General features: G+C 33.0%; 1 protein-coding gene across 5 annotated transcripts in view; it reads left to right on the plus strand.

Annotated features, from left to right (window-relative positions):
• Positions 1-26297, plus strand: part of POT1 (protection of telomeres 1) — a 73423-nt gene that overhangs the window by 5344 nt on the left and 41782 nt on the right. For all 5 annotated transcript variants that reach the window (XM_074315648.1, XM_074315647.1, XM_074315650.1 and 2 more), the window contains exons 5-8: positions 8497-8607; positions 9255-9302; positions 11247-11361; positions 22781-22911. In XM_074315648.1, coding sequence (XP_074171749.1) covers positions 8497-8607; positions 9255-9302; positions 11247-11361; positions 22781-22911 — 405 coding nt within the window. The remainder of the gene's footprint in view (positions 1-8496; positions 8608-9254; positions 9303-11246; positions 11362-22780; positions 22912-26297) is intronic.

The following is a 26297-nucleotide window of genomic DNA, read 5'->3' on the forward strand; positions in this document are numbered from 1 at the left end:
TTCATAATCAAAACACTTAGGAAACTAGGAATAGAAGGAAACTTCCTCTACATGATAAAGGGCAATTATAAAAAATCCACAACTAACATCAACTCAATGGTAAAAGACTGAAAGCTTTTCCCTAAGATTAGGAACAATACAGGGATTCTCACTTTCATCACTGCTATTCAACATTGGATTGGAAGTTCCAGACAGAGTAATTAAATAAGAAAAAGAAATAAAAGACATCTAAATTGTATAGGAAGAATTAAACCATTAGTTCTCAGATAACACAATCCTATATTTGAAAACCCCAAAGAATCCAAAAGGAAGCTACTAAAGCTAATAAATGAATTCAGCAGTGTTGCAGGGTACAAGATCAACAGACAAAAATCAGTAGTGTTTCTCTATAGATACAATGAACAATCTGGAAATGAAAGTAATGAAAATTCCACATGTGATAACATCTAAAGGAATATCATACCTAAGAATAAATTTAACAAATGGGGTAGAAAACTTGTGCACTGAAATTTAAAAAACATTACTAAAAGAAATTAAATAAGGCCTAAATAAATGGAAAAACCTGCATTTTCCTGGATAGGAAGACTTAATAGTAAGCTGTCAGTACTACCCAAAATTATCTACAGATTCAGTGCAAATTCCAACCCTTGTTGCAGAAATGGAAAAGTTGATTCTCAAATTCTTAAGGTGTTTCAAGGGGCCTGGAATATTGAAACAATCTAGAAAAAGATTAGCAAAGTTAAAGGACTCATGCTTCTTGGTTTTAAAACTTACTACAAAGATAATATAATCAACAGTATGGAAATGGCATAAAGATACATGTGTATACAAATGGAATAGAATTCAGGGTCACGAAATAAACCCATATATCTGTGGACAGTTGAGTTTTTAAATTTATTGGGGTGACATTGGTTAGTAAAATTAACCAATGTTAGTAAAATTAACCAATGTTAGTAAAGTTTCAAGTGTGCATATCTATAACATCATCTACATATTGCACTGTGTGTTCACCACCCAGAGTCAGTTCTCCTTCTAATCACCATATATTTGACCCCGTTTACCTTCTTCTACCACCCTTCTCCCGTTCCTCTCTGGTAACCACTAAACTATTGTCTGTGTCTATGAGTTTTGGTTTCTTTGTTTGTTTATATTGTTCATTTGTTCCTTTCAGTTTTATATCCCATATATGAGCGAAATCATATAGTTCTCTACTTCTGTCTGACTTAGTTAGCGTATGATAATTTCAAGATTGAACCATGTTGTCGCAAATGGCAGTATTTCATCTTCTCTTACGGCTGAGAAATATTCCATTGTGTATGTATACCACATCTTCTTTATCCAGTCATCTGTTGAAGGACACTTTGGTTGTTGACGTGTTTTGGGCACCATGAATAATGCTGCAATCAATATAGGGGTAATATATCTTTATGGATAAATGTTTCTGATTTTTTAGGTAGATACCCAGAAGTAGTATTGCTGGGTCATATGGTAATTTTATTCTTAGTTTTTTGAGAAACCTCCATATTATTTTCCATAATGACTGTACCAGTCTGCATTCCCACCAGCAGTGTATGCGGGTTCGTTTTTCTCCACAGCCTCTCCAACACTTGTTATTACTTGTCTTGTTGATAATAGCCATTTTAACAGGTATGAGGCGGTAGTATTTCATTGTGGTTTTGATTTGCATTTCCCTAATAGCTAGGGAAGTTGAGCATCTTTTCATATATCTCTTGGTTTTTTTACGTTTTCTTGACAGAAGTGTCTGTTCAGATCCTATGCCCAGTTTATAATTATATTGTTTGTTTTGTTGTTGTTGAGTTCTTTATATATTTTGGATATTAGTTCCTTATTGGAGGTGTTGTTTGCAAATATCTTCTATTGGGTTGGTTGCCTCATTGTTTTATTGATGGTTTCTTTTGCTGTGCAGAAGCTTTTTAGTGTGACATAGTCCCATTGATTTATTTTTGCTTTTCTTCCCATTGTCTTTGAGATCAAATTCACAAAATTCTCTCTGAACCCAAGGCCCATATGTTTAATACCTATGCTTTCTTTTGTGCAATTGTTTCAGGTTGTTATGTTTAGGTCTTTGATCCATCTTGAGTTAATTTTAGTAGATGGTGACTGAGAGCAGCCTAGCTTCATTGTTCTGTACGTGGCTTTCCAAACACTTAACCTCCATTCAACCTTTTTTGTTTATTTTTAAAGATTAAAACAATCATTTAAAATCTTTAAATCTTAAAACGAGGATAATAGTACGTTTCTGGATTGTTGTCAGTGTTAGAAATTACCTACTACAGGTACTTAGTAGGACGTCAGTACGTGGCACCTATTACTATTACTGTTACAGTTTTAGTGCAAGTATACGCGGCCCCAGCCAGTGAGGTAGAGCAGGGCGGAGGAGGGAGATCTGGGCCTGAGCCCAGGAGTTTGGCGTGTGGTCCTTACTTTTTCTGGGTAATTGTTGGATTTTGAACAACGATTGAATGTCTCCAGATCTGAATGTAATCAAATATAAAATTTGAGGGTATTAGATTAGCTGAGAATTCTAAATTGTTCTGGCATACTATGGTTTCACACATTGTGATGATTATAAATAATTTTATTTGGAAAACTTGTCTTTGAAGTCTAGGATAAAGATCCATTTCCAGGAAACTGTCAGAACATCTACCTTTTAATTTTCTTGTACAAGAATTTTGGAAATAGATTGCCAAACTCCAGTTTTGTCTTTTTTCTAAAGCTTCTGTGAAGAGTTGGAAATTAATTTTTTTTCCTAATTTAAATTTAAACAAAGAAAAGGAGAATCAGTATACTGTTTTTCCCCGTGAAAAGCTGTTATTAAGTCAGTGGTATTAATATGTTAAAATCTTACTTTAGAATTTGAGGAAATAAGATAGCTGTCATGCAGTTCATGTCCCCAAACTCCTAGAACAGTTCAGCAGACTGTTTCTCTCAGAATAATAGAGTAATTTTAGATGACTAATTTTAAAAACTTGATTTAGGTATAGTTTTAATCTAGTTGGAATGGCACAGCGAGGTTCTAGAAGCAAATAATATTAACAAAAGTGTTACCTCAGGCCATTTGGGTGGGGCAGGAATCATAAGCGCTGTGTAATTATCTTGATGAGGCACTTCTGTGGGTGGGTCAGTGAAGACTCCTTGTCATTACTGTTATTATTCCTGTTATCATTCTTGCCCTTGACAAAGGCCTGACTATTTCAGCTTAGTTAAGATAATTAATATTCATAATGACAGTTTTCAATTATTAAGAATTTAGTGTTTAAAAAAGCCCAAAATCTGAGATACCAGGGGTGCATGTGCACAGAGAATGGTCATGTGAAGGCAGAAAGAGGACAGCCATCCGCCACCCAAGGAGAGCGGCCTCAGAGATAACCAAGCCTGCTGGCAAGTTGATCTTGAATTTCACCTTCCAGAACTATGCAAAAATAAATTTCTGTTGTTTAAAAAAAAAAGCCTGATATCCTGCTGGTTTTTTAAGGAAGATATTCTTTAGAAATGACAAGATGAAGACAGAGAGGGAGGAAGGGAATATGAATGAAAGACTATTAGGAAGGTATTGCACAGGGGAAGATTCAGTTACTTAGATAACTTTACAGGTTTTTTTTTTGAACTAGAAAACTTTACCACAATACTTTGTGGTGAAGTGAAAACAAACAATTTATTGACTAGTTTGCGTAACAGATATTTCCCCTGACTCCTCATCCTTCTAAAAGAAAAAAATCCAAACCCAAAAACAAATAGCATTAGCAGTTTCCTTATTTTTTTCTTAAGAGTATTATATTTGTATGGTACTTCACAGATTGCAAAGTACTTCCATATATTTGATAAACATAGTAACCTCTAGTAACCATCCGTGGTGAAGGTCCTTAGTATTGTTGTGAAGATACAACCATTGTAAGGCTAAGGTTTGTTATAGAACTTGTAGTAAGTGGAGAAACTACTCTGTCTCCACAAATACATTCTTTTTCTGTCTCAGGGAGATATAGTGGTCTTGCAGGTATTTGGCTTCAAAGATTTTGTTATGTGGTTATGGTTTTGAAAACATTCAAAACCATAAGGAAGCCTTTTCCAAAGTATCCTGAAAGTTTAAAAAATACATCACAAAACTGTCAACATTATAGACATTTATTAATACATTTGTCCCATTTCTGTAAGATTAGTTCTGAGAGAGGAGGTAGAATAGTACCCTTCTTGGAAGTCAGGAAATCTATATTCTTGTCTTTATAACTAATAAGCTGTATGTGACTTTAGGCATCCTCTCTGGCCCTTACTTTCTTACCTGAAAAATGAAGGTGTTTGATTATATGATCTCTGAGATCCTTTTCAATTTGTAAAATGTTAAAGAGTCTAACGAGTGAGTTTTGTAGTAGATGCACAACTTATTTTATTTAAGATTTAATGAAATTATTCTCTTTATACGTATTTGTATATTTGGTTATTCATTTGGTTGTCTAAACACTTGTTGAATGTTTTCTGTCTTCTGTGCTAGATGTCAGAGATCTCTTAACTGAATAAGACAGTTATGGACCTTGCCATTATGGAAAGTGTTCAGTGGAGAAGAGTAGAATTAAATCACTGTTATGAAATTAATTGCTGTAGCCAGATGTAATATGTAACCATAAAGATTGAGTAGCAGAATGAGAAAAGTAGCAAAAAGAGTGAGCACAGGGGTACTGGGAAGAGTGGATGGGTCAGTCAGGAAGAACAGCATATCCAAAGGCCCTGAGTGAGGATCCTGAATGCCAAAGAATTGTGAGAAGGCAGAATCCCAGAGGGAGGCCCACAGTATGTGGCTGGTGACATGGGTGGGCATCAGATTATTTTTTTAGTCCATTTAAAGATTTTGGTTTTTCTGCTAATATTACACAGATTGCTTCCAATTATATCCTTGGTGTTACATGATCCAAAAAGTGCTAATACTATGAAAAACACTTTTTATACCAGAGAAACATTTTCTGTCAATCACTACACTTAGTGACATCAGATCCCTGGCTTTTCCCTGTGTCCTTTCACTTTTTAACAGTCTTTTAAAATATGATATCCTAATAAGATTTGCAAGGTTCATTTAGTGAAAATTACTTAATGCCTGTTAAAGTCAGGTAAGTGTTTTTCTTTTTCGATTGGCAATCATTTCATATTTTCTATGTGTTTTTCATGCTCAAGTGTAACAACTTGAGAATTTTTAATATATTGTCTATTAAAAATTAGCAAATTAATACACTAATCTTGTAGTTTATATTTTTGCTATTCACCTATTTGCTTTTTATTTCCACCACTTTATGTTCTTCATTAGGACATATTATCATGTAAAAACCATATTTGTTAAACGTGCAGTAAGTTGTCTGGTTTGTTTTTGCCTTTTAATTGTTAATTTTTCAAGAACACTTATTTATGTTAAAAAGATCTGTACTGAATTTGTTAATTTTCTTTGAGACTGGTTCGTTATAGAAATATTCGTGTTGGCTAAACTAAACAGGAAATTGTTTCATGACAAGGGCTTACTCTTTCTAAGGCACTGTGACAGGAGAGTACAGACGCAAAAGGGAAATAACCCATTTGCTGATATGTGAGTAGCCGGAATTAGTTCAAATATTTCAGACCAAATGTGTTTTCACTTTTACAGTGTTCATGCACGGATATTGATAAAGCCTTATCGCTTTTAGTAGCATGGTATTCTCAGGCTTGTTTCCTAAGACTTTTAGCAGATTGAGATCAACACTCTGATATAGCAGAATATACTGTTAGCACTGAATGTGTAATTCCCATTCTTGTTTGAACGGCTTCTGTATGCTCTTCTCAGAAGCTTAGAACTTAGAACAATGCATATTAAATCTCATTTTCAACTCACTCTAATGAGTGTTTGTACAAACTAATACTGCCTACTATATATTTATCTTTCTTATCCTCTGTGTGTGTGAATTAATTTAAAGGCCATTATGACTTGTAAATTCATGGGAATGTCCTTTAATCAGTATTAATTCATGTATTCAACAGATAGTTGTTGAGCAGTGAATGTGAGCAGAAGCCTCTGCCTGTCATTTGTGTGGAATATACAGATGGGTAATACATCATTCTTAGTCCCAAGGGTCTTACTGGTTTAACGGCATTAAAACCATTAAGAAAGGTTTATGAGCAACACACAAAGTGAAAAAGATTAAAAAGCTGTGTAGGAGAGTTCAGAGGAAGGAAGAATGATTTTTTCGGGGAGAGGGATACAATCTAAGATAGACCTCACAAGGAAGAAGCATTAACAGCCCAGACTTCAAAAGATAGATAGGGTCAGATGTGGGCAAAAGAGAAAAATGCTCTTTATTCTTAGTGGGGGCTCAGAATAAGCCAAGAGTCTATGTGGAAAAGCAGTAGGCATGTAAGAGAGTCTGACGTGTGTGGTATTGAATGGAAGTATATGGAGATAAAACAGACAAGGTCAGTTAGGATGAGATCACTGAGGGCCTTCAATGCAATTTATGTATGTGTATTCAAATATAAGCTCATGTTTATAAATACAATAAACACGTTTTTCTTTCCTTAAAAATATTTTTGGTCATTTACATTTTGAATGTATGGTAGAGGGTAAGTCATAACTTTTTACTGAATTTTGTTAATAATGTTAGAGTAGACTTTTGAAAAAATTTTTCTTGGGAATGCTGATGTTCAGCTTTTATTAATTAATTCCCTTTATAAAACGTTTTCTCCATCATAAAAGAAACACCCATTCTAAAAAAAAAGTTTAGATTATACAGGAAATACAAAGAAAAACGTGCATCTGTATCCCTAATACTTGCATTTTGGTGTATTTCTTTCCATATAATATTTATGTTTAAGAGATTTTTAAGTAAAATAGACAGTAACATGAGGTAGGTTATTTTTTGTGCTCGTAAGAGTATTTAGAACCGATAAACCAATGACTCATCTACTTCTATTTCCTGTGTTAGTTTCACTGAATAACTAAATCTTACACTAAAATCTTAATTTTTCATTTAAATCAGAGTGTATTGGTCTGATAAAAATTGAAAGCATTCCATAGTTTTCAGTTTGTAAAAATAATTTATTCCAAAAGTAATCTTAATGTATATTTTTTCCCCTTTAAAATTGCATAAAACATGGTATAAATGTAGAAAATCTTCCATGAGAATGAAAATTTTCTTCCATATAACTATGAAGACTTGTGGTTATTTAGCATTATCAGCACAGACACAATTGTATTGGCAATCTCACCTGAAGAAAAAAAGAAAATTCAGAAATTGGCAGAGCTAAACTGTCTGCATAGGGCCAGGGATACTGTGTTTCCCCGAAAATAAGACCTCGCCGGACAATTACCTCTAATGCATCCTTTGGCACAAAGATTAATATAAGACCCGGTCTTATTTTACTATAAGACCAAGTATATAATGTAATGTAATATAATATAATACTGGGTCTTATATTAATTTCTGCTCCAAAAGACACATTAAAGCTGATTGTTTAGCTAGGTCTTACTTTCGGGGACACACGGTTTTAGAAAGGCAATATAAGATCCTTCCATTGATTTAGACTGTTTACGGAGGGCCTACTTTGTGCCAAACCCTGAAGATACAAAGCAGATTCCTGTCTTCAAGGTGCTCACAGCCGCATAGTGGATTTAAATAGAATCCTGGGGATTGACTCCAGCAAAGCAAAAATGAGTAACGCAGAAGACTTCCACTTGGTAGAGATTATTGAAGGAAGCTGCGTAAAGCCCGGGAATTTTTATGTATTTTAAGATTTTGGTGGTAAAATTAGAGGAGTAAGAATATGTATGTATATATTATATATATAATGCAGCAAGAACTTGTTGAACTAGAACTTGTTGAGTGTATATGTTCTAGTATTTGGAAAATAAGAGAGATTTAACTAAAGAATGAGAAGGGCAGGGATAAAGAGAGAATGACTTCTTATTACTATTATAAACCTCAGTAGAAAGAAAAATCTCAATTCTTACTAGTTTATAAATAGTAATTTCTTATTTACTTCTCATAACCTGGATTTATAGGTACATATGTACCTTTGTAACAATGTGGAGTTCTCGTACTAATGACACATCTTTCTCAAAGTAGTCTCTCAACTCCGAGATTGTTTCATTTAAATTCTAGGCTTAATACTGTTGGATCATCTGTTTTCTCTTCATTGTGTTTACTCATACAAACTTATTGATAAAAATTGAGATAAACATTGATTTTTGAAGTCCCATTAAATAAAATTGTCTAAGTGATTTAGTCAGTGTTTTCCTGGTCCATGACGGGGGGCGTTATACCCATCTATTTTGGGTATAACATTGATACCCTTTTAAAGGAGGTGGTTGGCTCAATCTTATATTTAGAAAGCATTAAATAACATTAGGCTAATAGTTTCCCATTTTATAGAAAGGATTACTGTTTTTAAATAATAAAAAATAAGGATTTATATGGCATTCAGAATTATAGACGTTTTGATAATTAAAACCATTTTTTTCCTAAATAGGACACCATTGCAGTGACTGAATTTATTGTTTTGTCATCTTCATCTACAAGCAGAGATGGGGGATGTGGCTTAGTTTTGAAAGCATTTGAGGACTTGCCATCGACTGTTTATGTAAGTGTGTAACTTTTAGTCTCTATTCGTATTTTGGTTTTAATGAGCTAAGGTGATGGAATAGAGGTAGTAGTATATTTCTGTTTTTCTGCAGCTAAACTATTTAGTCTGACTGAATTATTTTAGTTTAATATTTTACGTTAAAAAAAAAAAAAAAATTCTTTTCTTGGCTTTGTGTTCTGAATGACTCCAGGTAGAAAAGAAAGATCCCTTAAACATAGTTATTTATTGAGGAAAAATTTATTCTTTATGAAGGTGCTCATCCTCTCCCTCTTCACCTCTTCCTTCTCCCCTCCCTACCCTCAACACACATATTTAGAGACTACCTATGTGGTGAAAGCTGTCAGGTAGAGAAGTAGAATTGGGCCAAGCCATGTGCTTGCAGGCCATCATCTGCCTGGTTTTTTCCAGCATGCATGCACATATGGGCTAGGGGTGGTCCTGTGATACTGAAATTAATGAAGTAGACTAAAGCTTAGCTTAGACAATTTGCACATGTCACTCTTAATTTGTAAGCCATAACTTTATGCCATTCTGCTGAGTTTGACTATTATACAGTTAAATGTATAGTTTTACTACAATTAAAGGTCTGTAATCACGTTGGAAGTTGTTTCTATACAAATACACCCTTCTTTTTTGTTTTTCAGGTTTATGTTAAATCCGTAAGAGGTTTTTCTACACAATCAATGTCTTTGGTAAGATGATATTTACTTTAGTTTAAAATATGTACACACATACGCAGATACACACATGTATATATACACATATATATTCGATCCACTCTATAGTCTGATTTTAAAATAGTATCAATACAATGGGAAAACATAATCTCTTATTTTTTTGATATTTGATGTTACATTCAAGTTATACATTTACCTAGTAATTAATATCTGGTCATTCTGCTGTCTGGAATATCTGGTGATATATGTGTATAAGCTACATACATAAGAAAGGCTAAAATGGAAAAAAAGCTTTCTTATGTGAAGACACTGGGATTTTTACTATTTTTAAACCTCAGGCAAATGTATTTCTTTTGTTTTTTCAGCTTCTATTTAAACAGATTGTTATGTCCTGAATTATGCAATTTAAGTAAAGAAGTTTATTATATTTGTCACACATTTTGCTCTTTTTTGTCCTTTTGCTCAGTATTTTATAAAACTTCGCTATCTCCTAACAATAGGAAGGTTCCCACCTGTATAGGTGCGCTACTCTGTAGCTGAGTGAAAATGGGAAGAACTAATACACTGGTCAAGTTTAATGTTAAGTTTGTGTTCTGTTGTCTTAAACCTTTAGTTTCTAATGAACAGAGTCCAGGGACTTGGTTCCAATGGACAATGACTATGAGATACAGGTTTCGGATTCTGAATAATGCTATAATAGTATCATTTGAATTTTTGATTTAAGGAAACTGGAACCAATAAGAGGGTTGATCTACTTTTAAAAAAATGTGAATTAGCCCTGGGTATTAGTATTTCTCAAAATTATTATAAATAGTTCCACTTCAAATATTTAAAACATCCATGAACCCACAAATAAGGCAGAAATAAACAAAGGAGCTTCCGAACTCGGCAGATACGGTTCTTCAGAAAGCCCAGGTATTCTGAACTATTAGAATATGCCTTAGCTGCTGTGTGCACATATACTGGCTTCAATTTACATGGGAAGCCAAATTATAATTAAGAAGTATTTGTTGGTCATGAATTAATGGTTATGAATTAATGCCTGTGTTGGTTGTGGTCATTGAGCTGTGCTGCCCTTCCCCCTCACCTCTGCATTAGGGAGATACTTCTTAAGACAACATACTGGGTCCAGTTATTTTGTCAGCTGAGCACATACATATCTTCTTTTCTGTCCTATATACTGACCATGATTCTTTCATCATTGATGTGCTACAACATTTTTTTTTACAACAAGGTTTGATGCGATTTCTAAGCCTTTGCCCTTCTTATGTTTGACCTGAGGGATTAGCTTCCTTGAAAGAGCCAACTAATTCATTTTGACTTGATATGAAAAATTTTAACTCTTAGTGTAATAGGTATCCTTATTTCTAATTGGGGATGGAATGGGTGGGTGATGGGGCCAGACGTCTGAACTCTTTTACAGATTATTTGACTAATATGCACACATATCCTTGTAAATCACCTTCTGTTCCTTCCAAACTTATATACAGTTATTTCAGAAACATTTTTTTTCTCTTATTACCATTTTTAATGTCTTTATACCATTTATTATCAAAGCCTGGCTTCATTTTGGCCTAAGTAAAATCTTTATAGCAGTATAGAAAAAAATAGAAATATATATGTTTACGATATATATATCACGTATATATATTTATGATATATATATATATCACAAGTTTTGAGGCGGTATCAGTTAAAGTTAAAAACCAGAACCCAAATATCTTAAACTGCATTTCTTAGAATTGTGTACAAATTATACCATTTAAAAATCAGTTATTTCTACGAAAAACTAGTACTAGTGGTTTATATAGTAACCTTTATAAGCTATGTATTTCCTTTTTTCACTTAAAAGGAAACAAGTTCAGTTAGATGGCTGTTCTAATTTACAGATGTGATCATAACGTGATTCTAAAACCTAAATACTTCTATTGATATATTCGCTGTCTTCTCTTTCTTTAGGTGTCAGCGTCACATTATGAGTACACACCCCTGAATAAACTGAAGGCTGGTATGGTCGTCAATGTCTATGGTGTCGTGAAGTTCTTTAAGCCTCCATATCTCAGCAGAGGAACTGGTAGGTATTAAGATTGGTTGAGATTTTAATGGACTGGAACTGCTTTATTGGTTTCAGGAACACAGCTTCTTTAGTACCCTGTTTTAGAAGCTCAATTCTGATTTATAATTGCCAAGCAACACTCAGGCATATTTTTTTGGCTATTTTTATTTATAAAATAATTATGGTCTTTAGAGTCTAAAGAATTAAAAAAAAAAAAGAATAAATGAAGAAAAGGATGATAAACAGCGACATGACAGCATATGAAAGTATAAAATAGGCTAGAAAACAATGATATAGACAAATTCAGAATACTTTAATACTATAGCAGTGATATGCGAAACATTTTGAATTCTGGCAAAGGAGTTAAAAGACAGAAGTATAAAAACTAATTACCTGAAAACATAAGTTAATGGATATACAATATTAAAAGATACAAACTGTGACATCAATAACATAAATTGTGTATGGGGGGAGGTAAGAGTGTAGAGTTTTTGTATGTAGAAGATTATTTTTTATCAGTTTACGATAGATTGTTACAATTTTAAGAGGTTTCATGTAAACTCCTTGGAACCACAAAGAAAACACCTGTAGAAGATACACAAAAGGAAATTAGACCTGAATCAGGAAACATACAAAGAAAGACCATAAGAGAAGAAGAAATGTGAAAAAAAGAGGTACAAGACAGATGGAAAAAAATTAACAAAATTGCAGTAGTAAGTCCTTCCCTATAAATAATTACTTTAAATGTAAGATGATTAAACTTGAGTTCTTAAAGATAATTAAAAAGGCATAACCTATTAATTCCATATAATAACATAAGCTTTTAAACAGACTAACATAAAAGAATGAACCAAAAAACATGAATTTCTGTTTTCTGAGAGTTAATGTATGAATAGTTAATAGGCAACACACTTTCACCTTGGTTTAATTCAGTTCAACTCCATTTAACGTTTATTACATTATTTAATCTAATCTGAAACAACATCATTTGTACAAGGCATCATTATTTTATGTGTCATTAAGAAGAGAAAAGCACTGCCAATTAAGCTGTGCTTTACTGTCAATTGTAAGATGCAGCCATATTTTAGAGATGTTAAACATGTGAGGTGGTGGTGGTGGTGGTGGTGGAGGAGGAGGAACACTGTCTTCTTATCATCTGGGTGTCGGGAGCTGTGTGGCTTACGCTTGGGACTCAAATATGTTCTCATTGAGTTCCTATTTTTAAAAGATTTTATTTATTAAATTATACAAATTGTATTGTAGAATTGAGTTTGAGGTATACCCTTTAGTGGGGTGTCTGGGGGGAAAAATCTTATTTTCATATGATCAGGATATTTTGTTAATGTGTAACGTAAGGACTCAGTCTGTGTGAAAATTACCATGTTAAGACTTAATATAGAGATGAGAAATTTGAAATAGGTGGTAACTAAGTCTGAAGACTGCAAAGGGATATTTTATTGAAAATCCTGATTTCTGTTTTAGCAGAAAGAGAAACGTAACGTTAAACATTAAGGTTGAAGCAGAGATATTTTCATTTAAATACGTATTTCTCACATATTTTCATTTGACTTTCCTTTTTCTCAGTCTACATCCCCCGCCCCATCATACCATTCAACATATACTTGCATACTTGCACCGTAGCGGTTTCTTCTCGTCATCAGATTTTTTTCCCCCCTGAATCTTATTTGTCCCCGTTCTGGGAATTTGCTGTAAAGATGTGATCACTCTGATGCTCTTCCATTTGCAAGTGTTATCTGGCTGACTTTGCTTGTCCTGCCAAATTTTGGAATAGCTACAATGCTGGTAATAATGTCTATCTAACTTGGTAGAAGGTACCGTTTTTAAACTTTTTTTCATATGTTGCTAATTCTTGTCATTAAAAAGTTTTTAGTAAATTAGTTAAAAAATAGCAGTAATTTAAAAAATAACAGTAATATAGAATAAAATGATAGCTCTTTTTAAAACATTGATGACTCAATACTAATTTTAAGTTATTAGCATAATTGTTTTCTTCTGATAGTGTTATTAAATGATGTATAATTAAAGCATTGGGGAACTATAATATTTATTATATATTCGTGTATATCTTATATATCTATCAGATATGTTTAGTTGGATCCAATCCCTTAATTAAAAAAAAATATGACTAGTAGTAATAAGCCATCTGTTATAACAAAGATAATACATTTCTCTATTTCTTCTGAGATACTAAATTAAATTGTTATTATTTATTTTATCTGAACATTTTCATTGAAACTCTAAAATATGTCTTAAGATATAGTGAGATGTCTTTACTACTAGCAAGACAGTAAAATTTTAAAACTGCCTTGTAACTTTATTTATACTTCACATTTTTATTTCTGTTGATAGAACCTGTTCTTCAATGTGCTGTAGGAGAGTCAGACAAATAGCACTGAGTTTTGTGTTCAGGAAAGGGTCAACTTCATTAGTATCACCACTGAGAAGTATCAGAATAAATGTACAGGAACAATTCATAGCTGTGCCTTTTTTATACTACAGAAAGCAATATTATTTCATAAATAGAAGTCCACAATCTAAATATTACATCTAGATTGTATATAACTACTTATGTGGAGGAAAATTACCTTCATGCCACTCAAATTTAGGTAGATGGAAAACAGTTTGTTCTGTTACATGTCATTAGCTAGAGTTTTTCATTAAAACGTATTTTATAAATGTTAAATTCAATGTGGTAGAGGCAGTTTGGTGCAATTAAGCATTCTTCCTTCTTGAGAAAATATTTCTTGACTTTCCTCTCATCCTCAGTAACAATGATTACATGTGACCTATGGCATACTGCTCCCTTATTTCTGGTAGCAAATGCCTTACTTCCCAAGCTTCATTATGCAGTCTTGGAGGAGTTGTAGCCTTTATTTTTGAAGCAGCCTATCAGACCTGTTGTTAAAAAAACGATCAATATATTCTTATTCAATTGTGGCAAAATTCATGATGAAAACTGAGACTTTCTCAAAGTTCAGGGAAAGAGCATATATTGAAAGACCACTGTATCATCAAAATGAACTCATCAAGGGTCCATACTATGGCCTTTTCCATCTAGGAAGACAAGATCATTGCAGCCTCCTTAGGATTTTGAGATTTTATAGCCGTTATCTCCTCTGAAAGCCTCACGTTTACTTTGCTTTGGAGAGCTGGCTAGATAGTTAGAGATGCAGTTTTTTGCCTTGCACAGATAACATTGATAATATTTTCTTAGAGAAAACATATAAAGAATTTAATTTTAGCATTGTCTCAGACTTCAAGAAATAGCTTAATGTTTGTTTGTTTTTTTAAACTTGAGACACGTTTAATCTGTTCTTATTGTCTGTTCTTGCTAAATAGATAAATGTGTGCAGGCCGTGAAACATTTCCATATTTGTTCACAGTGTACAGTTCATGCTTGCTTGATTAATACCCTAATGCCCGCTCACTCTGATCAAGCGGGAAGCGTAAAGGGAACTCTGTGGGTGCTTGCTCTCCTAATAGGTGAGTCCAGAGAAAAGGAGAAAATAGTCAACATGTTCATATCATTTTTTATGTTTTCCCTCTCCTCTTTTTGTTCTTTCCCCAAATTTTGACACCCTAGAGGTCTCAGCCTTTTTGTGCCACGTCATGTGGCACATCACCTGTGGCTCCCTGCCTAACCTCAGCAGCGCTCTGTGTTCCTCAGTGGTTTCTCCTACCCTACCTATTAAAATTCTCGGTTTTAGAAAAGCAGTTTGATTAAACTTGAGCAGTTTGGGATGTTATGATATTTTTACAAGCAGACCTTTCTGTTGCTGTTCAGTATCTTATAAAAGGATTTCTGCCATCGTAGCCACTTACGGATCGTTACAGTCAAATTTCTTAGAGCAGTATCCAAAACATTGAACTTCTGAGAGCCTGTATCAGTTTTCCTTTTGGTTCCTGGGATAAGGTGCTAGGACATTGGACCTTATGATTTTTCTTTTCCTATTCTGTAAAAACATCTCAGCTAACCCTAGAATGTTATTTTTGGTTGTGTAAATATTATTTTCACTTATGAGAATGACTTGCCATTTATGCAATTGTTACATAGCATAATTGAAAATTTGTGTTTTGTGTGAATAATATTGATTGCATATTAAATGCTTATATAGTTATTGTCTTTTAATTTTGTAAAGAATAATAAGAAACTCCCATGTATCCTACATTAAAATAGTTGAAAAAGAATTTATTAGTTACTGAATAATTAATAACTCATTGGCACTCCATAAGATTCAGAGCCCTCTGGTTCATCAAAGATAGTCAAGCATCTAGTACAATGTCAAATTATATGTAATATTTAATTATTTATTTTTAAAAATTGATAATGCATCTTTTTATTTCTCAAGAGCTAAAAAATTAGAATGTCGAGTTGAGGGAGGTGAGACTCTTCCCAAGTGCTTGGCTATCTTACTTTCAGGAATGGAAGGCAAGCAGGCATGGCTAGTCATCCCTTGTCTTGCTAAGGATTTGGAAAGGCAAGCTAAGCCCTTCTCAACACTCGTTTTCAGCTATTCTGGCCATGCCAGCCGGAAGTAGGTTTCCACTTGGAGAATGAAGGTGGAGAAAAATCTCTCTTCCCCTGTTTCTGAACCTTTATATTGCTTGCTTTCTTATGTTCAGGAATGACTTCTTTGATGAAGCTCGAGACTTCCATCTGGCTTTCCATCCATGTCTTAGGACTCCGTCTTTTGTGACCTTTTCCTCTAACAAATTATTAGACTGCTAATGTAGTATATTATCCTTATTTTCATTAGTTTATCATCTGAATTATTTTAATGAGTCATAAAAATCAGTACTGTTTTTCTCATTCTTATTGAAACTTGTGGTACATTCTTATTTTCATTGAATTAAATTTATTTGCAAGCCTGTAGTATTCACACAAAACACAAATTTTCAAACAATTATGCTACGTAACAATGCATAAATGGCAAGTCATTCTCATAAGTGAAAATAATATTTACACAGCCAAAAATAACATTCTAGGGTTAGCTGAGATGTTTTTATGGGCTTTGTTGTCCATATTGAAAAAATGATGGACTTTCACTTTACAAATAAGGGAAACCTAACTGTAATCAACTAGCTAATATAAGGAACAGTGGTATGCTGTAGCAGAAGGAACAAGCAGAGTGCTTTGGGAGTGGGAATGGAGAGATTAGTGCTAACAGGGGAATGGCTTCTAAGAGATAATAGCATTTGAGCTGAACTTTCAAGGATAAATTGAATTTTGATATATGAGGAAGAAGAGGCTAACATTCCAGACTTCAGAAATAGAAACAAAACTTGTCAGAGTTTTATAATGAAAATAGGAACTTTTCAATTTCAAAAACTAACTGCAGAACAAATTGAATTAAATATAAGCAATAGAATGTCAGCAGTACATTGATGCATAATTTTATGCTATTATAGCAGTTTTTTTCAGGAATCATTATTAAGGACTTGTGATATTTTTGTGGTATACACGTTGTTTATAATCTAGACCTAAATAAAAAAATGTTTGCTGTATTTAATTTGTGGTAACCACTAAACTGTTGTCTGTGTCTATGAGTTTTTGTTTGTCTTGTTGGTTTTCATATATAATAAACCGATCATTCAGATTGTATTGGTCATGTATGCATGAACATCTTTATTTATTTGATAGAACTATCATATAGTTAACATTTGGCCTTTGAAAGATTATTCAGAATTATTACAAATAAGAGGTTTTATATGGTCATCAATGGCTTCTTAGGTCAAATGGAGTATAGTAATATTTAGGATTCCCAAAATTACTTTCTTCAAGTTACAAATTACTTTGATTTTCATTTTGGGATAGGATGCTGGGATGTAGGGCCCTAGAATCTGCATTTTCACAATCTTCTACTTTAGTACACTATTCACACCCATCCCACATCATTGTTTAAGAAAATCAAAATATATTCTCTTCCTTATTTTTTCAGTTTGGTTGTTTGTCTTTTTTCAATGATGTCTGGATACTCTTGTTTTTGTCAAGTATAATTTGAGAGCACATGAAAAGAATTTATGAATAAATAAGATTACATGTCAACAGCAAAAGTTACACAAAATGTTTCCATTTTTCATGAAACAAAAGTCCAAATGAATTTAAATATAATTTTCTCTTGTTTTTTTTTAAATTATTATTTTTAGAGATTGAAATGGTCACAGAAAAATAGTGCTTTTTAAGTTAGGAACAACATGTACTTTAAAAAAATCACACATAACTTTTAGAATAGTAGACTATCCTTCAAGGATTGGTTCAGTCTGATACTGTTTTTTTCAATCTGCCAATCTCAGGACAGGTTTGTTTTTCATTGCACTTACTAAAACAGTTGGTAAATGCATCTGAGATACTCTCTTTCTTTTTTAAATTTTTTATTAAATTTATTGGGATGACATTGGTTAGTAAAATTATATAGGTTTCAAGTCTGCATTTCTATAATACATCATCTGTATATCACATTGTGTGCTCACCACCGAGTCAGTTCTTCCATCACCATATATTTGACCCCCTTTACCCTCTACTACTATTACCCCTCCCCCCTTACCCTCTGGTAACCACTAAACTGTTGTCTGTGTCTGAGTTTTTGTTTATTTGTCTTGTTTGTTGTTTCCAATTTTACATACCACATATGAGTGAAATCATAAGGTTCTCGACTTTCTCTCTCTGACTTCATTTAGCATGATAATCTCAAGATCCATCCATGTTGTCACAAATGGCAGTATTTCATCTTTTCTTATGGCTGAGTAATATTCCATTATATACTCGTGTGTATGTATTATGTATGTATGTATTTAGCAGAACGCTTCACTTCTTGGAGCAGTTAAGTAAAACTTATTTTTAGTATTTGTTAAAATTATTAGCTTGTTTTCCAATCATGTCCTAGATCTAATGCAAATTGAAAGAACCGAAAGCTGTTTAATATTTCGTTTAGATTTCTACTTGTCTTTATTGTTTGAGAAGCAAATTATTAGACAGATTTTTTTTTTAATGCCACTGGTTTCTTGGATCTGAATTTTTGTTTCCATCTTTTATAAATATATGCATACTTAACTACAAAAACAAAGATATAAAATGATATTTTATTTTGAAACTCCTCATTATCTTATAGATAACCTTGGTTGCTTCTAAGAACCTCGTCATGTTTAGTTATGCCATTCTAGAGAGCTGCATTGTAGCAGCTACATGATATTTTGAAAAATGTTGCTATTACAAGTCTATCTGAGCCTGAAGCTTAGTAATTGAATAGAATTGCTTGTGTGTGTGTGTGTGTGTGTAAAGAAAAGATTTATACAGGTAGATTTAATATACTAACAAATAAACTTCAAGTGAGATATTTTTAAATTCTACTTTTGTAATTTTTTTTATGTTAAGGAAGTAGTTCTTTGATAATTCTGTAATTAACCATATACACATCTGTATATGTATATATTTTTTCCACAACTCAGAAATATCCATAGATAATGTGGTAGCACTAGAAGTTCCTTGGTAAGAGTGGTGACATGATGGATCTGTTTGTAATTTGGTATGGAGAGATAAAAACCTGAAGGTAGCAATAATAATTCCAGTTTATGACAGTAGTCCAAAAATTAGAGATGTAGTAATGGAGAAATAAAACAAATTTGAGAATAATGTACAGGGGAGTTTTATAATTTTTCAGTTTCTTTCCGCTGTGCAGTATTTCTTTTAAATGCAATTTGTATTCCCCTTCACTTAGTTACCCCAACAGATGTTTGTAGTGTACATTGCTGTAATTATTTGAATAAAGTAAAATAGTTTAATTCATTGATGAAGTCCTAAGCTTTGCTGTGAACATTTTTGAAATGCTTGCTGTTTGACATAACACAGAATTATAATGGATATATTAATGTTACCATTTGAATTTATAGTATGACTTATTTGAGGACAAAGTTGTTTTAATATAGTAGAAATTCTACTGAAATGTATAACTTAAATAAATGACACAAAAAGAGATTGTCTTTCAACTTTCGTCAAAAACTTTTAACTTTCTGGGAGTTATGTCATAACCCCAATTCCCCTATTGCCCCTTCCCTGAGTGAGAACAAACAGGACATTTCAGGAGGTTAAAAAAAAAGAAAAAGATAAAAAGGGGTTTGGAATAGAAAAACCAGTTAAAATTAATTAGTGCATTAGAATATTTTTTTATAATTGTTTTATACTTTAATTCTTTGCCTTTACGAATTTAAAATATTTTGCTTTATTTGGAAAGCAGTGTAAGAACTTCTTAGAATTGTGGATATGCTTGGATGTTACCCATTTGAAAAATGGTGTTTGATTTTTAAAATAAAATGATAAACCAAAACATATTCTCTGTTTTGCAAAAACATGATAAGAAAGCTCCTATTTTAGGCTAAATATTTGAAAGACTTATTATCATTTATATGTGTTATGTAAATCAGGCTTAAGCAAAAGATTATCGGGAACATGTGCCAACAATAGAATAAGAACTGAAAAATCCAAATGAATTTCTATCAGCATTAGAAATAATTTTGATCATTTGATAATAAACAGAATGAGGACTTCCCCAGTCTCCACCACCACTTCAACAGCTGTCCATCAGTGTTTAGCATACTCATCAGGCTTCTGATAACTCCTTTCAGTTTTCCCGTGTACAGGATACTTTTCAAAGGCTGGTACCACTTCTATAACTGAAAGTAAGAGTCACGTCGAGTTACAGTTATGAGAACAAATTGAGAAAAGAACCAAGATCAAAACTATGGTTTATTGATTATTATCCTCATAATATCCTTCATAATAGTGTGAAACTGCTTGTTACTTTTCAGATAAGTTTATTAAAACCTTTTAAATTCTGATATGATTGATTCAGAATTTTTTGAGAATTTTAACACGTCAAAAGATTATATAAAGTTGTTGTAAATGACTGCTATTAATACTATTGACAGAAATTATTTAACTGAAAAAATATAAAGTCCTTGTTTTTCTCAGCTTTTTATTATAAAAATATTAAAATATACAGAATATTTGAAAGAATTATATAATGAATAGCCATGTAATGATCATCATCAGTGGATCCATTAATTCATTTCTTTTTTTATTCACTTCAGAGTAAGTTGAAGATATCAGTACACATCTTCCCTAAATATTGCAACATGTATATCAGTAACCATCAATAAGTAGAGTTCAATATTTATTTATAATTTTTTGAGGAAAACATTATATACCATGAAATGTATGGGCACTTTGTTCGCTTAAATCCACAACATTTACAGGTACAAGTTTTTGAATATCTGTTTTTTTTTCTGTCCATAAAAATATGTAGTCAAATACCATAATACTTTTGGACTCTCTTTAAAAAAATTGAGAAGCTGTAATTATTATTTTATTGCTTAAGTACTGATTTGTGTAGAAAATTGTAAATACAGGCCTATAAACTTTAATAAGCATGTAAAGAAGATAGAAACTAGATTAGTCTCTTCTGATTGCCTTTGGACTTGTGCTGTAAAGGTTGCCAATTACTTGCATTATTAAACACAGGTCATAAGGTTACATATTTTACCCAGGTTTTATCAGTTGCTTCAAAGTTCATTTGGTTTTATAGTTTTTATACATTCGGCAATGTTCTTCAAGATGCCATCCATCTTCTAATCACCTGCAGGATGGGTAGAAGAAGTCAAGTTAGCATTTGGTTTGACCTCAGGAAGCATTAAAATGGGAACTTACTATCTTGATTTTTTTTTCTTTTTTGATTTATTTTTTTGTACCCTTGTAAGTAACAACAAAGAGGGAGATAAAAAGGCAAAAGGGAAACAAAAGTTTCTAGCAGTAGATTGTCAAGATAGAGGAGGTAATGGCGAGGCAAGAACTGCCGAAGAGAATGTCCCAGGAGGACAGTGTACTCTAGGGTTGAACTCTAGCTGTCTTCCTCTTCATAGAGTGAGGCTTTAAGCTGTCCAACGTTCTCAGCAGTGCTTCTTTTAAAATAGCTTGCAGATCTAATCTACATAAGCTTTTGTTTTTTGCCTCCCAACAAGACTATTTTTTGGCTTCCCGACTTACCTGTAGTTACTAGATTGTGGACTTTGTCTCCTTTGCCTTCTATATAAGTAGTTTATTTTTCCAACTTGATTTCTTCCTTGAAATGAGAAGTCTGACAGAGACATTTAGTACCGCATAGGGCATGTTCATTGCAAGTGTCAGTGTAGGGCGGGTGGGAAGTGAGCTATCAGGCATGGCCCCCTACTGTGCTCATGAGGGAGGGATTTGTTCTGGGTGCTAATACCCATATTAAAAGCCTTACCACTTCCCAGTTAATCAGTGAAACTTCCTTGGAAAACAGCCTACGTTCTGGGAAGTGATGGGGTTAAAGATTAAGATCCTATGCTTGCCTACATGAGGTCATCTTCACAGGAAGTGGGGGTCAGGATGGGTGGATACTGAAACTTGTTCTGTGTGTAACCTTTTAATTAACCTTGATTTTGGCTCTACTTTTCACTCCCATCCTTAATCCTAGTGGCTCCCATCTTTGCGGTAGCCACTTTATAATCTCTTCTGGTTTGTAGTCTCTGTTCATTTTGTCCCTTAACCATTTAGTTTCCCATTTTCCTCAATATGTTTATATCTCTCCCCTTTCCTGTACTCTTTTTCCTCCCTACTCCTCTCCCTTTACTGTTCTAGGTTTATTCTTTTCTGTCTCTATAATTACTGAGGTACTGGGAAGGAAGGGAAATCAACGTATCTTTTTCAGTGGGGAATTTTCTGAAATGTGTATATTAAAAGGCAGCATCTATTACAGTTTTTACTACCACCAGTATTTGAAGTTACGGTTTTCATGGCAATTCAACTATCGTTAATTTTTTTTCCAGTTTAACTGTATCTTTTATACCAGTGTGTAATCTTTTATAGGTAACTAGTAAATCATCATTTTCCCTTTTGAATTTGTTATTGTACAGTTTTCTATGAATTGTTTGTTCATTTGAATTACACATTTACTGTGAAATCGTAGATTTTATAACCAATTTTCATAATATCTTTATGCAGTATATTGACTCTTCATCACATTTGTTGGAACTATCTTTTAGTCTTTTGTTTTCAATCTAAATTTGTTTATTTTATAAATTATATTTTAATATGTTTATCTGCATCATGATTTTTAAACTTTGAAGTAATAAAGTTATTACCACTCGAGATAATTTACAAATATATTAAGTAGTATTTTAATTTTTGTTTTGCTAAAATTAGTTTTTGTAGAACACTTTTGCAAAATAATTTCGTAGCACATTTTGAGAGCCAAGAAAATGTCTGTTTTGAACCTGTTCTTAGAAGACTTAATTAAAGGGAGGAATAAAGTCTGTTCGGTGTTTTGAACTCACTATATTCTTATTTTGTCAAATCGTTTGAAATACTAAAAGTCGGGTGAAATATTTTTATGTTTTCCAGATTACTGTTCAGTTGTAACAATTGTGGACTCGACAAATGCAAACTTAACCTGCCTGCTGTTTAGTGGGAATTATGAAGCCCATCCGATGGTTTATAAAAATGGAGATATTGTTCGCTTTCACAGGCTGAAGGTATAATTCATACTGTCTAGAACTTATATTTTTTTAAAGAGAACTGTATTGTTCACTAAAACTATTTAGCACTAATTATGTAGTTGCTTTGTTAGAACATGACATCAAGTATTTGGAGAGATAAGAAGAAATGTAAAATAGTGTCAGACTTCACATAATTTATAGTAGGAAACCTCTTAATTTGAACAAATTACCTGCCCTCCTTCCACAGAAATGTATTAGATGCCGTGATTCAGGCTAGTTGGACTTTATCTTGCTTCTAAATTTAGGTTGATGTTTTAAAAGTTTTTCATGTAGAGTTTGAGAAAAACCCACTTGTTTGGGGGAAAAAAAAGCATTAGGTCAACGACAGCAAAAGTGTACAAAGATTGGGAGATTGTATTATTCTTTGCTGTTTGTTGTATTAATTCAGGTACAATGAAAGTTTTGAGATATTAAGTATAAAATCAAAATAAGTTGATCTTCATTTATGAGAAATATGTAAAATATGAACAGAGGTGATTTTTGTAAAATCAGCTTTTCAGTACTTTAATATTTTCAATCCCTGTGGTTCTAAGCATTTCATTCCCTTCATCTTTTCCTCTTGATACATGGGTTTCCATGCAACCCCTTCATTTTCTTGGTTGTCTTTTCTTCTAATGCTTCAGTTTATCTGTGTCCCTCAGGGTCATCGCAATGCTCATAAATTAGCACAATATTCCAGGTGTGTTCTGTTCTTCGATATGGTGGGAATGACCTTTCTTGATCTATCAGTGCCTTTTCTCTGAGAATAGACGAATAGTAGAGAATATTTGCATGAAGATAAACATAGAAATAGAAATACCATTGTAGCACTAAATCACAGGCTTATTCAAACTTAACTAAATAGCTTATTTCTCACACACTGTTGTGTCCTACAATATATTCATACAATGCACTCTCCTCTCCTAACGTTTTTTGTTGTTATTCTTCCTGTTGTTTAACTGAAGCAGAACCTACATCTCTCCATTCATAATATAAGTATATCATTTGACTAGCACTCTAGAAACTTCCTTCTTATCCCCACCCAAGGTAGTTATTAGCACCCATCCCCAGGAATAGTCTCATAACGTCTAACAACACGTATTATTTTCATCTGTATTTGTTCTGTATATAAAGGGAACAGACTATCGTTTTTTCTTTTCTTTTTTTAAAATGGCTGGCTTATGCATATGTGATTCAACCATGTTACTAAGTATAGTTTTATATTGTTCATTTTTATTGCTCAGTGGTATCCCATTATGTACATATGTCAGCATTTATGTATTTTCTGTTGGAAATTAGGTTGTTTTCAATTTGAGGATATTATGCTGTTATATTATAAACAGTCTCTACTACATATCTTTTAGTGAATATGTATTATAATTATATATATGAGGTATGATCAAACAATACAGTGAATGTTTAAATAAAAAAAAATTACTACAGTAAAAGACACATTGCCATTAATCCTCAAAATACTCCCCCTTTCTTCGAATATACTTATCCCATCGTTCTTGTCACTTTCTGAAGCAGTTCTGGAAGTCCTGTTTCATGAGTGTCTTTAGTTGTGCTGTCATGGCTGCCTCGATGCTCTGAATCATTTTCACTTTGGAGATGAGCCAGAAGTCACACAATGGTAGACCTGGTGAATAAGGTGGAGGATGACACACCATAATGTTTTTGTTTGCTGAAAATTGCTGTATACCAGAAGCGATGTGTGACATGGAGCATTGTCATGATGGAGGATAATTTATGGCACCCTTTAAAAACATAGCTTCTCTCAACCATAGCTCACACCTGACTGGCTACACAGAACAAGTTGAAACTTGTCACACACTGTTACTAAGATTTGACCCACCACTTTCTGTGTTGAAGATCCCTGCTTTTGTATGGCACTCGCAGCACTGTTCACCATATTTTGTGATCACAACCGAAGGCCTCCGTGTCACACATCGCTTCTGGTACAGCAATTTCTTTCAAATAAAAACATTATGGTGTGTCCTCATCTACCTTATTCACTGGATCTGGCACTGTGTGACTTCTGTCTCTTCCCCAAAGTCAAAATGACCATGGAAGGTAAACGTTTTGAATCGATTCAGCATACAAATCTTTTATCAGATATGTGATTTCCAAATATTTTCTGTAAGTCTGATTTCTCTTTTCATTTTAACAGTGTGTCTAGAAAATCAGAAATTCTTAATTTGAACAAAGTCCAATAAATACTTATTTTCCACTTATGGATTGTGATATAGATGTTGTATCTAAGAAATCTTTGTCTAACCAAAGATCACAAAGATGTTCTATGTCTTATAGAAGTTTTCTAGTTTTGGGTTTTATATGTAGGTCTATGAGCCACTAATTTTTGCTATTGGTGTGAGGTACAGATTAAAGTTCTTTTATTTTGATTTGTTTTTGGTAAATGAATATCCACATGTTCCCATACTATCTTTTTCTTTATATGAGTAGTTATATTTTTAATATATATATTTTTTAATTTTCAATTACAGTTGCCATACAATATTATATTAGCTTCCAGGTGTATAACATAGTGAATAGATATTTATGTATCTTACAAAGTGAGCACCCTGGTAAATCTGGGACCCATCTAACACAATACATAGTTAATACAATATTATTGACTATATTCCCTATGCTATACTTTACATCCCTGTGACTATTTTGTAGTTACCAATTTGTACTTCTGAATCTCGTCCCCTTTTTCACCCACACTCCCAACCACCCTTCCATCAGGCAACCATCAAAATGTTCTCTGTATCTACCGTGCTTCCCCGAAAATAAGACCTAGCCTAATCACATCAGCTCTAATGCACATCTTTTGGAGCAAACATTAATATAGGGCCTGTTCTTATTTTAATATAAGACCAGGTATCATATAACATAATATGATACCTGGTCTTATATTAACACATTTTTTGTGGGAAACGAGTAAACTCGTCATATCGCCTCTAGTTGGAACCGGCAAAAATTTTGCAAAGTAAATAAATAGAGACCTCTTTTAAACTAAAACACTGAAAGTTTCATAGAAAAATATAAAAGATATGAATATTTTACGGAAAGTCTAATTTTGGTGAGAAAATGTCAAAAAAGCCCCGCGTTACGATGCGATTTGGCGGGAAAATGCCCGCTTACAAATTAATTTTTGCTCCAAAAGATGCATTAGAGCTTATGGTCCGGCTACGTCTTATTTTCAGGAAAACACGGTATTAGTTTGTTTCTGTTTTGTTTATTTTATTTTTTAGATTCATATGATAAGTGAAATCGTATAATACTCTTTAGATCCATCCATGTTGTTGTAGATGGTGAGATCTCACTTTTTTATGGCTGAGTAATATTGCATTGTATATATGTACGACTTCTTCTTTATC

The sequence above is a fragment of the Rhinolophus sinicus genome, linkage group LG11 (genome assembly GCF_036562045.2).
Source record: "Rhinolophus sinicus isolate RSC01 linkage group LG11, ASM3656204v1, whole genome shotgun sequence".
Classification (NCBI taxonomy): Eukaryota; Metazoa; Chordata; class Mammalia; order Chiroptera; family Rhinolophidae; genus Rhinolophus; species Rhinolophus sinicus.